Source organism: Macaca nemestrina, chromosome 8 (genome assembly GCF_043159975.1).
Source record: "Macaca nemestrina isolate mMacNem1 chromosome 8, mMacNem.hap1, whole genome shotgun sequence".
NCBI classification, from domain to species: Eukaryota; Metazoa; Chordata; class Mammalia; order Primates; family Cercopithecidae; genus Macaca; species Macaca nemestrina.
This window is the reverse complement of record NC_092132.1, coordinates 66,629,354-66,646,700: the sequence shown is the minus strand read 5'-3', so window position 1 is coordinate 66,646,700 and position 17,347 is coordinate 66,629,354. Positions and strand designations below refer to the sequence as shown.

The following is a 17,347-nucleotide window of genomic DNA, read 5'->3' as shown; positions in this document are numbered from 1 at the left end:
CTACACAGGCCAAAATTGCTTCTTTACTACTTCCAGAACACCATTTACATCTTTTTGTTTCTGAGTTTGGTTTACAACCAGTCTATTTGTTAGATGATAAGCAGACATCTAACAAACAGGCAGTCACTCTTCCTACTTTTAAAACTGTAACTTGCATTATACACCACCAACATTTAACCCTCACCAAAATGTAAGCTTCTTAAAAGAAGGATCTGTACTTGGTCCATCATTGTATTCACACCCAAACCCAACATCACCCACATAAATGGGTTTTTCATAGTAACTTGTACATATCAGGCCCTAAATAAATGTTCGCTGAATGAATAAACTATCACAGAGATTGTCCTTGGGAGGTAGGAGAGTCGGGTAGAGAGCGTAGAGAAAGATTCTGGCTCAGTCACTTATAAACAGGGTAACCCTGGGCCTCAGATTCTTCTGTTTTGAAACAGAGGTAGTAAGAATGCCTTTCTCAAGGGATGTTGTAAGGATTAAATTAGTTAACACGTGGAAAGCACTAAGAACATAACAAGCACTTCATAACTATTAGTATTGTGGTCTCCCCAAAACTTAAACACAGTAATGTCTGCAAAGCATCTAGTCCACACTGAGTGAATGAGTAACTAAATCTGCTCTACCAGTCATGTTGATATAATAATTCATTCAGACTTTCTCCTTACCTTAAATTTATCCCCTTCTATGTATAGAAAACATTCTTAAAGTTACTATGGAACTACTAAGTTGGACTGACTAGCTGCATTCTTTTCCATGTCTTGTGAATTAACCTCCTTAAGAAGAGTAGCTATGTTTTGTTTTTTGAAAATAGTATTATTATTGCTGCTGACGTACTTGTTCTTGTTTTGTGTGTTAATGAGATAAGCTCCTCTATATTCTCCCACCAAAAAAATGTGTCATGAGTCTGTTGGATAAAACTCTCCTTTTATGGAATTTTAATGGCATATTCTTTTGAAGTTTTATACACATATAGTTATCTATAAATGTTGAACTAGCACTAGTTTGTTCTCTGCCCAGATAATAAAATTAAATGAGAAATATTATCTTGACTCAAAAGATTAATTTAGTAGCATCATCTAATGCAATGTCCAAATTAGCAAGAAATCTAAATTAACATTTACTATGCCCTATTTTTTTTCTTGTCAATGGGCAAAATCAGGGACCTCTGGATTACAATGTACATTGTAGCACAGTATCTCTTTTTAGTTTCCATATTCCTACAAGAGGTATAACACTAAATTCCTCAAGGCATCATGCCACTTCAGTATGAGTACGTGGAAGAGACAGTGGAGTAAAAGGGGGGACAGATTAGACAATTTCTCCCATCTTATGAACATTTGAGAGAGTTTTCCATTGCTATTCAGAGTTTCAATCCAATTGAAAAAAGACTAATTATCTGTTAAAACAAAACATCAATCACATTGTACTGATACAGCTCTGAAACCTTGGAAAAAATTAACTCTTGCAGATGACATGTTTGTCTATGTAGAAAATTCCTAATAATAACAGACTTCTAGAACAAACAAGTGATTATAGTAAGGTTGCAGGACATAGGTTAATATACAAAAGTCAATTGCTTTCCTATATACCAGCAATAAACAACTAAAATTTGAAATTAGAAACACACCATTTACAATAGCACTAAAATATGAAATACTTAGGTATAAGTCTAATAAAATATTTACAGGATTTATATGATGAAAAGAATAAAGCTCTGATGAAAGTTTGCATTTTCAACCACATCTTCTTTTGCAGAGTTTTACACGCATATAATTATTTACAAATGTTGCCAAACTAATACTAATTTGTTCTCTGTCCAGATAATAAATTTAAATGATGAAAAAAATTAAAAAAGAGATAGTACATGATAATGGCTAAGAAGACTCAATATTGTTAAGATTTCAGTAAAGATGTGAGTTCAGACACCTCAGCAAAGCAGATATACAAATCGCAATAAGTATCTGAAAAGATGGTCAACATTGTATGTCATTATGGAATGGAAAATTGAAACAACACTGAAATACTATGGCAAGCCTATTACAATGGTTAAAATCTGAAACACTGACAATACCAAACGCTGGCAAAGATGGACGTCATTAGGATCTCATTCATTGCTGGTAAGGAGGCAAAATGGTACAGCCACTTTGGAAGAAGGTTTGGCGGTTTTGTACAAAGCTAAACACAGTCTTACCATATGATCCAGCAGTCATGCTTGTAGGTATTTACCTGAGTTGGAAACTTATGTCCACAAAAACCCTGCATGTATATGTTTATAGAAGTTTATTCATAATTTCCAAATATTGGAAGCAACTGAGACACATTTTTCAATCAGTGAAAAAATAAACAAGTTGTGGTATATTCACTCAATAGACTGTTATCCAGCAATAAGAAAAAATGAAATATCAAGCCACAAAAAAGTATGGGAGATGCTTTGATTCACATTGCTAAGTGAAAGAATCCAGTCTAAAGAGGCCACATACAGACCGCATGATTCTAACTACATGACATTCTAAAGAAGGCAAAACTACAGAGATATAAACAAATCAGTGGTTACTAGGAGTTCAGGGGTAAAAAGGGAAGGATGAGTTGGTGGATAGATTTTTACCATATGATTTGTATGATACGTAATCACGAATATGTGATGTTATACATTTATCAAAACCCATAAAACTATAAAACATAAGGAATGAATCCTAACGTTAAATATGCACTTATGTAATGTATTAATGCTTGCTCATCAATTGTAATAAATGTACCATACTGATGTAAGATAAGGGAAAGAGTGCAGAGGGAGAGAGAGCATATGGAAATTTTCTATTTTCTGTTCAAATTTTCTAGAAACCTAAGCTGGCTCTAAGGTATAAAATATATTAATTAGAAAAGCTTTACCCATCAAAAATAGAAAATTTAACTCACAACAAATTATTGATTACACATAGATATAAAATACACACATAAATAACTATGCATCTATATACACACATCCAAATAAAACACATCTATTCACCATACGTTTTAAATATTTACTCTGTTATTTTCCCTCTCTTAATGTAATGCTTCTACAGGGACTAACATGGTAAAGGAGAGGTGAGGAAATTTAGGCGGTGATAATGAATTATGCTTACAAGAAATTTACTAGTGAATAGGACTGAAATGAATAGTCGTGAGCATCTTAGAGTCTAGGAAAGAATTATTTTTAAGCTACATAATTATGTCAGCTATAAAAATATACAGTTAGTAGCTCATTAAATTTTATTCTGTAGTTATTTCACTTTCTTGTCAAGAAATATGAATACTTGATTATAAAACTACATACCAAAAAAAAGTTCAAATTTTCCCAATGCATGAAAATGTGAGTAAAACAAAATAAGCACATACCAATAATTGATCGATGCTGACCATTAGAACACTCTCATATTGTTTGCCATCTTTACCTTCAATATCACAATCAGATGATGCTACTGGCAACAGAACAAGGATCAGGGGAGGAAGTCCAAAGATATACCTAAAAGAAACTGAATTCAACAGTAAATAAGAATGTGCTAAATGTTATATCATATTGCATTTGATTGTGGGGTTTCAATGGACTGGACCATTTATTTCTAATAATTTTAAAAATACATCTTGATTTGGAGATACTACAGGAAGAACCCCAAAAGTTGAACTTATGTAACAACCAAAATGGAACAGTATTTTGGAGTGTAGCATCCTTTCACTTTTTTATTTTGCAATTAATCTTTAGGAAAGTGTAAAACAAGGGTGATGAAATCAGAGACTGCTTCTGAAAAACACTCAAGGGTGTTAATCAATTTGAATTTATGTTGAACATCCCCATAAGAAAAGGCATCCACAGGTTAAGAGATGCACTACATTTCAAAGAGTTACATATTGTTGAAATTTTATGATGTACTGCACGTAATTGTATATTTTTGTAAAACTTGATGGTAGTTTGTATGTCTATTTGATTATTGGAGGCAACACTGTGGGAGGGATTGCACTGTAACTACTGTAACTGCACGCTTTCTTTTTAATAATGAACCCTGAAGGGTTTACATTCCCAAAAGTCTTACAAAGTTTATGTTTGTATTTTGGGACCCCTCTCCTATCCTTTCACTATCTGCTGTCTCTGAATCCCCAGAGACTCAGAATCCTTTCAAACACAGCGCTGTCTAGCTTCTTGTCATGTTAGAAAAACTCAATAAATAAATTCACATCCTCAGATAGAAACCAATGATTTCTATCTGATTTTTTTTTGTTTTGTTTGTTTGTTTGTTTGTTTTTTTGTTGTTGTTGTTTTGTTTTTGTTTTTTTTGTTTGTTTTTTGAGACGGAGTCTCGCTCTGTCGCCCAGGCTGGAGTGCAGTGGCCGGATCTCAGCTCACTGCAAGCTCCGCCTCCCGGGTTTACGCCATTCTCCTGCCTCAGCCTCCCGAGTAGCTGGGACTACAGGCGCCCGCCACCATGCCCGGCTAGTTTTTTGTATTTTTTAGTAGAGACGGGGTTTCACTGTGTTAGCCAGGATGGTCTCGATCTCCTGACCTCGTGATTCGCCCGTCTCGGCCTCCCAAAGTGCTGGGATTACAGGCTTGAGCCACCGAGCCCGGCCCCCTCTACCTGTTTTTGATAACTCTTCCCAATTAGGAGCAATTGTCTAATCAAAAGGACTGAAATAAATGGTATTATTTCAGGCAGAAAAATGGAAAGCCAGTGGTTCCCACAAACATTAAAATCTGATCATACAGGGACCTATTTCTTCATAAAACTGCCATAGTGTTTTATTTATTATCTTTTTGTAAACTCTGAGGCATGTTGATGATATATTTCCTGTGAATTTCCCAAATGAACTTTAATTGTACTCGAATGCAAGACATTTCACTTGTGTGCCTTCTCTGATTACGAGTACAAGCAGCACTCCTTCAAACCCAAGGAACTAATATTGTGACAGCCTGAAGACTGTTAGGGATATCACAAAGTTTCCAGTAACACTGTCATCTATTATATCATGATCTGTCATATTAAACAATCAATAACACCTCCCAATAAATCAAATGACCCATGTTATTACAAATAGAGAACATTGTCTGGGTAGCAGTTATGAAAACAAACAAAAATCTAACTTCTCATCTGCATATGTGACAAGAAAATAAGAGAAACAAAAATCCAATAATTTTATTTATACAAATCTATTCATAACTCTGCCACTAAGTGCCTATATGCATGATGAGCATGAATTAACTCAGGAGACAGATAATGATGATGATGCTAGTTACCTTTAATTGAGTACCTGCCATGTGTCAGGAACTTTATATATAAAATCTCTAATACATACATATATATATATATATATATATATATATATATATATATATATGGGAGTGTGTATGTGTGTGTGTGCGTGTGTGTGTGATATATATATATATATAATTATATATATATATAATTTGTAAATATCCAAAAAGATCTGCAAATTAGTCTTTCTGTAACACATACATAGTAGGTGCCAGGTATGGATGCTAACTTGAATTTGTTGCTTTACCAGGATTTGATTAGCAATGGCCATAATCTATTGATAACATGTAATCACATTTGTCTTCTGAATGAAGTTTTGCCTCTCTCTTCTACTCCTGTCCCTTCATCCTAAAGATCCTCAGTGATTGATTGCTAATTTAAAAAAATATTTTGGCAATTAAAAATGTACACTCAGATTTAAGGGGGACCAGAGCAGATTTCTTAATAATACATATTTAATATACTGTACAGTGGTGAAGTCTGTGTATCTATCACTTGAATAGTGAACATTGTACCTAATGGGTAATTTTGTAATCCTTATCCTCCTCCTGCTCTCCCACCTTTCCGAGTCTCCAATGCCTATTATTCCACTCTGTATGTCCATTTGTACCACTGTTTAGCTCTCAGTTATAAGTAAGAACATGCAGTGTTTGGCTTTCTGAGTCATTTCACTTAGATAATGGCCTCGAGTTTCATCCATTTTGATGCAAAAGACACGATTTAACTCTTTCTTATGGCTGAGTACTATTCCATGGTATACATGTACCACATTTTCTTTTTTTTTTCCCCTCTCTTTTTGAGATAGGGTCTCACTCTGCTGCCCAGGCTGGAGTGCAGTGGCACGATCATAGTTCACCAAAGTCTCAAATTCCTAGGTTCAAGATATCCTCCTACCTCAGTGTTTTGAGTAACTAGGACAACAAGTGGGCCCCACCATGCCCAGCTAGTTTTTTAAAATTTGTTTTTAGAGGACAGCTCTTACTCTTTTTTTTTTTTTTTTTTTTTTTTGAGACGGAGTCTGGCTCTGTCGCCCAGGCTGGAGTGCAGTGGCTGGATCTCAGCTCACTGCAAGCTCTGCCTCCCGGGTTTACGCCATTCTCCTGCCTCAGCCTCCGGAGTAGCTGGGACTACAGGCGCCCGCCACCTCGCCCGGCTAGTTTTTCGTATTTTTTTTAGTAGAGACGGGGTTTCACCGTGTTAGCCAGGATGGTCTCGATCTCCTGACCTCGCGATCCGCCCGTCTCGGCCTCCCAAAGTGCTGGGATTACAGGCTTGAGCCACCGCGCCCGGCCAGCTCTTACTCTTTTACCCAGGCCGGTCTTGAACTCCTGGGCTCAAGCAATCTTCCTGCCTTGGCCTTCTTGAGTGTCAGAATTACAAGCATAAGCCACCATGCCTGGCCGTACCGCATTTTCTTTATCCAATCCTCTGTTGATGGACATTTGGATGATCAATTGCTAGTTATTCATCAGATTCTGACCTTGTAATCAGATCTGTATAGATTGTATGGAATCATACTTTTATTTTCTCTGTCATCTTACAGGTGTCCAAAAGATATACTTCAGGAGGAGTAGATGACAGAGGAAAAATTATATAACATATCACTTGAAATGAGCTTAAAGGAGAATATAATAAAATGATTAAATGCTAGAGTGAAAGGGATACTTTTACCATTATCATAAATATTATTTCAAAGGTCCACCTTTTGTTTTAATACGTGAGGTTGTTTTACTTTCTGTGAGTACTAGCTGTCTTCTTCACCCCAATTTTCCGTAGTTAAGTGCTCCCCAAATTTAAATCAACCTATTTATTCACTGGATAGCATTTTGTCCATTCTTTCCAATGATAGTTGTTGGAAAATTCAGTCTTTTTGTGTATTACACATACTTTCTCAATTTTGAAACATAATTTGTCTTGCCTGTTAAGAGTGTTTTCTGTTGCCATTGTTGTCATTGAATAATTAGTCCCAGACAGACTGTGGCAATGTAAAAAGCACAGAGGTTTTGGAATATAGACACTTGAGACTTTTGACTTGTAAGACAATGGTTTGTGTGACTGTGTAAATGAACAGCATCTCTTAAGATCACTTACCTGATTTCTAAAATGAAAACTTTAGCCTAAATGATCTTTTTCATCTCACAGACACCTTATTCTAAGAATCTACCTGGCCATCCAAATGCAGAAACTCTTTAGATCTGAAATTGCCTCAGGGACAATGCTGCAAACATACCTAGGGCCTTGGACCCACATCTCATAGGTCCCCAGCTCTCCCATTAATGATGTAGCTTGGTAGTTTGGTCTGTAATTGAAGACCTTTCTCCTACATCACATAGAGAGTAACATATTAAGATTGGCTGGTTTGAGAGTGCTTTGGAGATTGTTGTCACACCCACTCCCCACCATCCTGAACTTTTAATTAGGTTACCAAAAAGATAAATCATAAGAACAATGCAAGGCAAGCGTGGGCTTGTGGGATTGCCCTTACTTCCCCTGAAGAGGCTGAAATTGGAGAATTTGTTTTCAGTAGGGAATTTGGTTAAACCAGAATGAGGTCTGTCTAAAAATTCTTGTTGGTTTTTAATGTAAGCCAAATAATACATTCAATCCTCAGATGCTTAAGTTATGGGGGTAAAAGTGAACATAAATAGTTTTCTACAATCCATCAACTACAGTCTTTATCAGTCTTTAAAACCAGTTTTTACTGAATGTCCATTGCATAGACCTATTTTCACGGATAATTTGATTCCATAACCACTTCATGAGGAAGTAGGTAAGTACTACAAGTTACTCACATTTATAGATGGAGAATCTGGGGCACAGAAAGAGTTATGTAGGAAAACTCCAGGCCGGGCACGGTGGCTCACGCCTGTAATCCCAGCACTTTGGGAGGCCGAGGCGGGCGGATCACGAGGTCAGGAGATCGAGACCATCCTGGCTAACACGGTGAAACCCCGTCTCTACTAAAAACACAAAAAATTAGCCGGGCGTGGTGGCGGGCGCCTATAGTCCCAGCTACTGGGAAGGCTGAGGGCTGAGCAGGAGAATGGCGTGAACCCGGGAGGCGGAGCTTGCAGTGAGCGGAGATTGTGCCACTGCACTCCAGCCTGGGTGACAGAGCCAGACCCCGTCTCAAAAAAAAAAAAGAAAGAAAACTCCTTTTGTATCTTTCTTTCTTTCTTTCTTTTTCTCTTTTTTTTTTTTTTTTTTTTTTTTGAGATGGAGTCTCATTCTGTCACGTAGGCTGGAGTGTAATGGTGCGATCTCGGCTCACTGCAACCTCAGCTTCCCAGGTTCAAGTGATTCTCCTGCCTCAGCCTCCTGAGTAGCTGGGATTACAGGCGCTAGCCACAATGACTGGCTAATTTTTTTTTTGTAGTTTTAGTAGAGACAAGGTTTCTCCATGTTGGCCAGGCTGGTCTTGAACTCCTGACCTAAGGCGATCTGCCCACCTCAGCCTCCCCAACTGCTGGGATCACAGGTTTGAGCCACCACGCCTGGCTGGAAAATTCCTGTATATAATATAGATATGGAATTCAAATCCAAGTCTGTCACGTTGAAGAGTCTAGAACCTCAGCTTTTAGGCACTGAACTACATTGCTTTCTTACAAAATAACCATATATGTGTAGTCAAGGGGATTGTACAAAAACCTATCTCCCTGTGCATGAACCTCACTAGAGTACTTCCTGGCCAAACTGTGATACTGCATCATATGATCTTATTTCAGAAAAAGACTAAATATTTGTTCTTATTACAGTAGGTTATGTGTCAGGGTTAAAAGCAGAAAAAAAAGTCACATACATGAGTGTGAATATGACATGTAAGTTCGTTCTATGAAATGGCCTTTTCCATGTTTTAAAAAAATATTCAAACACTAATGTGATGCAGTTTGTAATTCTACTTTATACCTGTTCAGGGTTTCTAATGTTAGTTCTCTATTATTAGTTTTTGAGACAGGGCATCACTCTGTTGCCTAGGCTGGAGTATAGTTGTAAGATCATGGCTCACGGCAGCCTTGACTTCCAGGTTCAAGCAATCCTCCTGCCTCAGCCTCCCGAGTAGAGTCTGTTTTTTATTGCTATTCAACTTTTTGGTCCTCAAATATGATGAAATTACCCTAACCAGATAACCACATAATAGATCCTCAACTACATCAACTCTCAAAAGAAATGGCAAAGACAAAGGGTAAAGAGTAACCTTATGTGCACTCTTGATGGAACAAACTTCTAGTGAAATCTCTTGAAACAAACTGCAGAAGCCATGCATTATAATCATTATTATTAGAATTTTAATATTTTGTCTGCTAATGAAAACTTATAACCCATGATTCATATAGCTGTACTTCAGGAAGTAAAGGCTCTTTCTGAAAAATGCACACGCTTGCTTCCTTTTCTCGGTTTACCTTTCTACTTTAGGGCAGAGGTGTTGCAAGGATTAGAATCAAAGGTGATCCAGAAAGAAGAAACTGCAGGAGAACTATGGGCATTGCAAGGAAAATAGGGTTGTGCTCAATTTTTAGTTTTACATTAAGCTCCGGGAGGACACTCCTTAGAAGTCTTCCATAATTATGTCGGCTATTCTTTCCGCTCTCCCTATCTGTGTTTTGTTACTGAGCTGGTACTCCTTGGTTGTGTCAGTTCTTGATTCTTTACCCACGGGAGTGGAAAGAAGTCTTGATCTAACGGAGTAGCCATCAAAAGAAAGAGCAGTCAGTTTCCTATTCCTGCACGCTCCCCCCAGCTATCTTCTTGCTTGAGGAAGTAGTTACTGTAAAGCATTCCAATTTTCCTAAGCAGATCTTTTCTCCTCACATCCCTTTTTCCTCTTTTTTTATTCCAGTAACATTTTTGCTCTTTCATTGGTCATACATGACTGCCATCCGAATCCAACCCTCCTGAATTCTGTCCCTGTCCATTCTAAATCCGTATTCTGCACAAATAAGACATATTAGGTCTCAACACTGGTCTAGAAGTCAGAGTCATGCCTATTTCATTCTGCCTCCATCGAGAAGCGCCCGTAGGAAAAAATAAATAAATAAATAACAACAACAATAAAACAGAAGCTGGCCTTGTCTCAGCGCCAGCCCCAGGACTGGTTTCCCAGCAATAGGCTCAAGGTACAGCCCTTGTCGGAAACTCCCAGTCTCACTCGGGGAAAAATGGGGTTTTCCGGAGACCTGTTTCCCTAGGGTTTAAAAGCGCGTCGCGTGGGAGCTTCGCTTTCACTTCTCTAGGGAGTTCTGAGCTGCAAGAGCCCAGCTACTCGCCGAACCCGGGTCGTCTGCGTGAGTAACTTGGGGCGTCCAGGAGCACGGGAAGGGCTCCAGACAGACAGAGAGCCTTTGGCTGCCTCTGAGACCGGCTGTAGGCTGCCACCGCTGAGCGGCGCGGAGGCTGCAGCGTTCCGTCTCCGGACAGAAAGCAGGCGTCGGGGACTGCTACTCGCAGCCTGCCAGGGGCAGCAGCAGCGCCAGGTTCAAGTGACTATGGGCCAGGATACTCAAGCGCAGCTGGCGGCCGCCCGTGGGAGAGCCAGTGCTCTCCGCAAGTCCAAAGTGCAAGGCCGGGCTATTCCCGGACTTGTCTAGGCGCAGGGGCCCCCAACGTGTCCCGGATTGCCCCGGCGCGCCTGGCGCGCGAACTTGTGCGCAAGGGAGAAGAGTGCTTACCATGGAACATGGTCTGCGGGAGGTGGGCGTAGTCATGATGACCGCAACTGGAGCAGGAGCAAACTCTCACCGCCCATAGTCACTCCCAGGACCCTGGTCTTCCGCGGAGTTGCCGAGTCTGCGTTGGGCAGGATGATCTCTGAAACTGGTTCCTCTTACCCACGCCGCGCCTGCTGTTTCATCCATCCCAGGGGGGGCGGCACACACCACGGCCTGGTTCTGCGCTTTGCCTTTTCCATAACTTCCGTAGGATCCGCCAGCAATGTACTTTCAGTTTCTACTTTGCGCTTGGTCTGCAGGTTCAAGTTTTGGGGTAATCAGAATGGAACCTTCATTATCCCCTCTCTCCTGGGCACCTGCTTCCCGCGCACCTGGACGAGGACCAGAGGAGGGCGCGAATTTCCAAATCACCGCAGGAGAAACCAACTGGCCTGAATCAAAGCGATTCTGGGTAAAAGACTTTCCAGATGACCTCTCAACGCCTTGGCAACGCTTGGCGGCTGGGAGCTAAAACCATGAGTTGTTAATATGTGCACGGAAGCCACAAGTGTGCAAGACGCAAGCTGGGTTATTGGAAGCGGACGACACCAAGGAGGCGTTGACGCGGATGTGGTGGACGTTGCCAAGTCGTCTCTTAAAAAAAGGAAGTGAAGAATGATTAAGAGGGTCACGCCCTCTACCACTCCAACCTCTCTAATCAGTCTCTTTCTGTTCTGTCTACTGTACATGCACCTGCTCAGGTGAGACCTCAAGGAAAAATAATCCTGTGGGTCCACCTAATCTGGTAAGTGCTACATTTAGAAAATCAAACCCCGAATTAAATGGAGGACGTGGAAACTGACAGTAATATTTGACTATGACTTCCACGTGCACATTTATCTGAATTGGTTAATAAATCAAACTATCCATCTTGAATGCGTGCCACTGAAATGTTAACTTTTTCCTGGGCTTGAATTATGTAGCTTATTTGCTACATTAGTTTGGTTTCTGCTATTCTGCAGAAACCCTGCTTAGATGAAGGTGGATAATGTAAACCAGTAAAGACAGCGATAATAATAACGACTATCATTTATCTAGCATTTGCTCTCTGCCAGTGTTGTGCTAAGTATTTTATGTATATCATCTCTGGCAAAACTTTGTGTGAGGTAGACCATTTTCTTATCTGCACTTTACAGATGTGGGGACTGAGACTTCCTTAAGTAACTTTCGAAAGTTCACTTAGCTAACTGAGCTTAGACACAGACTTGCTGCATTTGGGCTGTAGAAACTCCTGCTTGGAACTCCTGTGAATAAAGTAATAATGTGCACACTGATGCCGGGAGGGAAGACAACAGGACGTGTGTGGCTTTGCCCCAGTGTGGGGACTTCAGGAACAGTTCCTGGAGTTTGTGACTTCTAAATTGACACTTGAAGAGGAATGAACTTGGGGCTGTAAGGAGTATGTCACATTCTGTCATAGTGTGAACAAGGAAGAGGAAAAGAGGAGGGAAAGAGAAAGGAAAAAAAAAAAAAAGAATGGCAATGAACTAGTGAAAACAGAGTTGCTCAAGCCTGAAACTTGGGTCTCTGATTTCCTTTTTTCGTCTCACTTCCCACATCAAATCCATAGACAAGTGCTGTCTGCTCCATCTCCAAAATTAACCCTAAGGTGACTATAGACTGTCTAAGGGATCTTCCGGCTTTCACTTTTGCCCACAACCCTTCATTCTTCTCAGAGCAGCAGGATATCTGATTCCACTTTGTGCCCCGCCCTCTGGTCACTTCCCACTGGGTACCAGGCCCTCAGTGCCCTGGTGATCTGGGCCCTGCTGCCCTCTCTGACGTTTCCTGGCACCATGTCACTATCCTCCAGCCACACTGGCATTTCTCTTGCCACCCAGTGTCCACTTAGTATGGTCTCTAGCCCATGGCTGGCACAGAGTGACAGAGTAAGAGAGAACAGGTGAGTGGGAATGCATGAGTGAATATGTGTGAAAGAGAAAGTGCGTGAAAGCAGAAGGAAATAGAATGAAAGAGGAAGAGAAGGGGGTAAGTAAATGGAAAAGAGAGACAGAATGGAGTGAGAAAAGCCACATATTTCCATTTGACTGGAACCTAGAGTGGGAGGTGGGGAGGAGGACAGACATGACACTGGAATGAGCTTTAAAAATGATTTCTATAATGAAACATGCCTAGCTTGGGGATTTATTTATTTATTTTAAATCCCTAAGAGCAGCAGCATTGAAGTATGTAACTGTTCACTGTTCATAGCCTGCACCTTTTTTGTTTTTTTTTTCTTAACTTTCCAGGAACAAAGTAAAAGAGCATCCATCAATAATTTACACAAAAGGAAATCCGTCTTCCTTTTTATCACAATCACCATAAATCCAGGCAGAATAAGGGTTGTACATACCTGAACTTTTGGGAAGCCTGAAAGGAAGTTATTTAGAGCTGCAGGAGAGGCAATGTAAACGTTACACTGGATTCTGCCCCCAACTATAAAGAATCTGTCTGAAGAGAATATTCATAAAGCTTTGGGAATTGTTATGGTTATATGAAATGGGCACATTCTAACAACATCAAGTAATGATTTATTTTTCTGTCTATGAGATAATTAGTGCCATTTAGAAAAAAATCCAAAATGAAGTCTTAAATTAGCTTTTGATATTTTGATAAACTGAATATTATTTTTTATAAGATAGATGAACAAGGATAAAATGTTTTATAAATTTTTAAAATGCTAATGTTTTATGATTAAAGAAATGGAGTGGTTACTATTTTATCTGCTCATAGACTCAATGAACCGGACAGAAAAGCCTTTAAGGGGACAAAATAGTAAATACATTTTATGAATTATGGTAAATAAATGTTAAAAGAGAAGACAACATTCTCAGAATGATCAATATAATGTAATAGAAGTTCAAATAAAATTATATGATGTCAATATAAAGAGAAAATTATTGAACATTAACCAATATCTTTTTAATGTTCTACAGTCTTCAGTCAGAATAGTCAATAATTATAAACCGGAAAATATTTTTTGATTAATATCTGAACTATTTTTACCCAACTTAATATGACCACTTTTTATAGTCTGTGATCTGAATTCTATCTATCATTCTATCTATGGGTAGGATGAAGTTCTTTTTACTTAACTTTCCAGTAATAATATTCAACATATTTAAAACACATACACAGCCACAGAGCCAACATTATGGATATATGATCTGTGTAATTGCACAGGGCCTTGTACTTCATTTGATGCTCTGCTGTCACTGTATTGAAATTCCTCATTTTTAGATAAAGGGACTCTTATTTTCATTTTGCACTGGGTTTCACAAATTCTATAACAGTCATGCACACTCATACATGTTAAGTTACACATTGTGGATAGCAGTGCATGTCTTTGAGGTGATTTCAGTTTGGTGGGAAAAACAGATATTAAATATCTAATTTCAAAGATGAAAAATATTATTAAAAGAGAAACATGATATATTATGTGAATCAGAAGTTTAAAGTAGTATAGGCCCGTTTTTATATTTAAATGCAGATCCATAAAGACTAATTTACCTGCCCAACAAACAAGCAGCTATGAGAGGATGACCTGTAATTTGATAAAATTTAAATCTTACCAAATGACTAATGAACATCTATTTACATGATCATGGGTTTTTTTGCTACATTCCTAAATAAACCATAAATTTAACATAATGCAACATTCAAACTGGTAATATTTAACCTAGAATTTTACAGTTGTAGTCATAATTGGGTTATTTATTTTTCATTTTATATTCAACTGATATTGGGCTAGTTTTGTCAGGTTATGCTAGTTTCATAAAATAAACTGGGAATTGTATTGTTTCTAAAACTGTCAACTGTTTAAACGTGTGAAATATGTGTTTAAACATATTTGTTCCTGACAGACTTACTGGAGTTCAACAATAAAACTTACTTGATTCCATGGATGAAGCCCAGGGATAGGATGAGACTGTCAGTTTTGAGCATTACAAGTATGAAAACGAAAAAGGGTTTATTTTGAAGGCTGAATCAAAATGGCCATGTCAGACTGTCAGAACTTTGCTGGAGATGGGTGTGTTAGCATATCAGTGATGGCCAGAGCCATGGAAATGAATGCAGATACTCAACCTGCGTGTTAGAAGACAGAAGAGAGAACTAATGCTAGCAGGAACCTTGGGGCATGAGCAAACCTAAAAAGTTGAGAAAGGGGTGGAGAAAGGGGCGCCCATCAACAAAACAGACAAATACATAGTAGGTAGCAAAGTGGAAAAGTCAGAAGTCATTGTCCCAGAAGGCAACGGAAAATAGAATTTCAAGATAGAGTAAGTAGCCAGTATTTCCAAATGTCACAAAGAGGTTGAATAAGATGGAGACTGAAAAGTGTGTCTATTAAATTTGGCAGAGCAGAGATTATCCATGATCTTCATGGCAACAGTTTGAGAAGAGCAGTGTAGATGCAAACAATATTCAAGTTTGCAGGGGTTGAGAGAAGAAAGAAATAAAGTAACAGAGTACAACTTTTACAAAATGTTTGGTAATAATAAAAGGGATAGGGTAATGATTTGAGAGGCATGGAATTTTTTATTTTCAATTATAAGAAACACTTGAGCATATTTATATATTAATTGATAAAATTAGGTTCTGCAGAACGGAGAAAGCATGGAACCTAGAAACCCAAGAGACTCCGTTGATTTTTTTTTCTTATTTTCTCTTCATTTCTCCCTCCTCTTTGATTTCTGACCCAAAATTCTATAATTCTGAACAATCAGAATCCACTCTCTATCTGGGACCTAAATTTATGTTTCTTACTGAAATGTTCCCATTGGCGCTCGTCTAATTCTGGATTGAGTATTGGCTTGTCTAAGAAAGAAGTCTAATATTTCCCAAATCGCCTTTCAGAGAGGGCAACTGTAGCTTTTACATAGATTGCATTATCCAGTCCCTTTATATGCTAATGTTGCATTGTTGGCAATCAGGGCTTTCTTTTATATACAGTCTGGCATTGCTTAACAATATATTCTGAGAAATAATAAATTAACCTTTGCTTACTGTAACTTTTTTACTTTATAAACTTTTAATTTTTTTTCAACTTTTTGACTCTTGTCATAACATTTGACTTAAAACACGAACACATTGTACAGCTGTTCAAAATATTTTCTTTCTTTCTATCCTTATTCTATACACTTTTTTCTTACTTTTTAAACTTTTTTGTTAGAAACTAAGACACAAACACACATATTAGCTTAGGCCTACATGGTGTCAGGATCATCATCACTGTCTTCCATTTCCACATCTTGCCCCACTGGAAAACTCTTCAGGGACAATAACATGCATGAGCTGTCATTTCTTATGATAACAATGCCTTCTCCTGGAGTACCTCCTGAAGGAGCTACCCCAGGCTGTTTTACAGTTAACTTTTTTTTTTTAATAAGTGGAAGGAGTACACTCTAAAATAGTGATAAAAGTATAGTAAAAACATAAACCAATAACATAATTGTTTATTATCAAGTATTGGGTATTGTACAGTACTGCATGTGCTATACTTTTATAGGACTGGCAGTGCAGTAGGTTTGTTTATGACAGCATCACCACAAACACATGAGTAATGGGTTGTGCTAAAGTTGTTAAAATAGCTACAATGTCACTAGGTGATAGGCATTGTTCAGCTCCATTATAATCTTAGACCACTGTCCTATATGCAGTTCTTTTTTATACAATGCATGATTGTGCTAGATTTTGGAGGGACTATGCTTTTAACCATTGCCTTTATAGAAGATTAATTAGAAAAGAATACACCTACAACAAATTTCTTCATGCAAACTGAAAAAAATGTAAACATATTTTGTTTAAATCACTGGATAGATTCCCTTTATATGATCCAGTTACTATATGACGATGTCAGACTGTTCTTATGAGCTCTTGGAGAGCAGTTACTATCTTATTCAACCTGGAATTCTCTGTAGTCAACAGAATACCTTTCAATTTACAAATTCTACGCAAGTATGACTTGTGGAAAAGGGAGGCATCAGACTGCACAAGTAACCTGGAATTCTCTGTAGTCAACAGAATACCTTTCAATTTACAAATTCTATGCAAGTATGACTTGTGGAAAAGGGAGGCATCAGACCGCACAAGTCTTGACTTGCTGTTATTACACAAAACCAGTATCTGAGGGAACTTGTGATAACATCCAAGAATGTTACAAAACCAACTACTGATTGATATTGATATATTTAAAGTTCTGATAAGCTTGTTAAAATTCTAATATTTAATATAGATTTAGACTTCTTTTCCTGATATGGAAGACTTACTAATATGGAAGTCTGTCTTGTTGAAATCCTTTTATTGTTAGATTAGAAATTAATCCAAACTACCTTTCCTTCA

The 17,347-nt window shown here is 38.3% G+C and overlaps 1 protein-coding gene across 1 annotated transcript in view; it reads right to left on the bottom strand.

Annotated features, from left to right (window-relative positions):
* LOC105483548 (interleukin 7) overlaps positions 1 to 11,055 on the bottom strand; it is a 69,286-nt gene extending 58,231 nt beyond the window's left edge. The window contains exons 1-2 of the mRNA XM_011744427.3: positions 10,967 to 11,055; positions 3,391 to 3,527 (exon numbers count right to left, since the gene is read on the bottom strand). Coding sequence (XP_011742729.1) covers positions 3,391 to 3,527; positions 10,967 to 10,976 — 147 coding nt within the window. The 5' untranslated portion in view covers positions 10,977 to 11,055. The remainder of the gene's footprint in view (positions 1 to 3,390; positions 3,528 to 10,966) is intronic.
* Between the last annotated feature and the right edge of the window lie 6,292 nt (positions 11,056 to 17,347).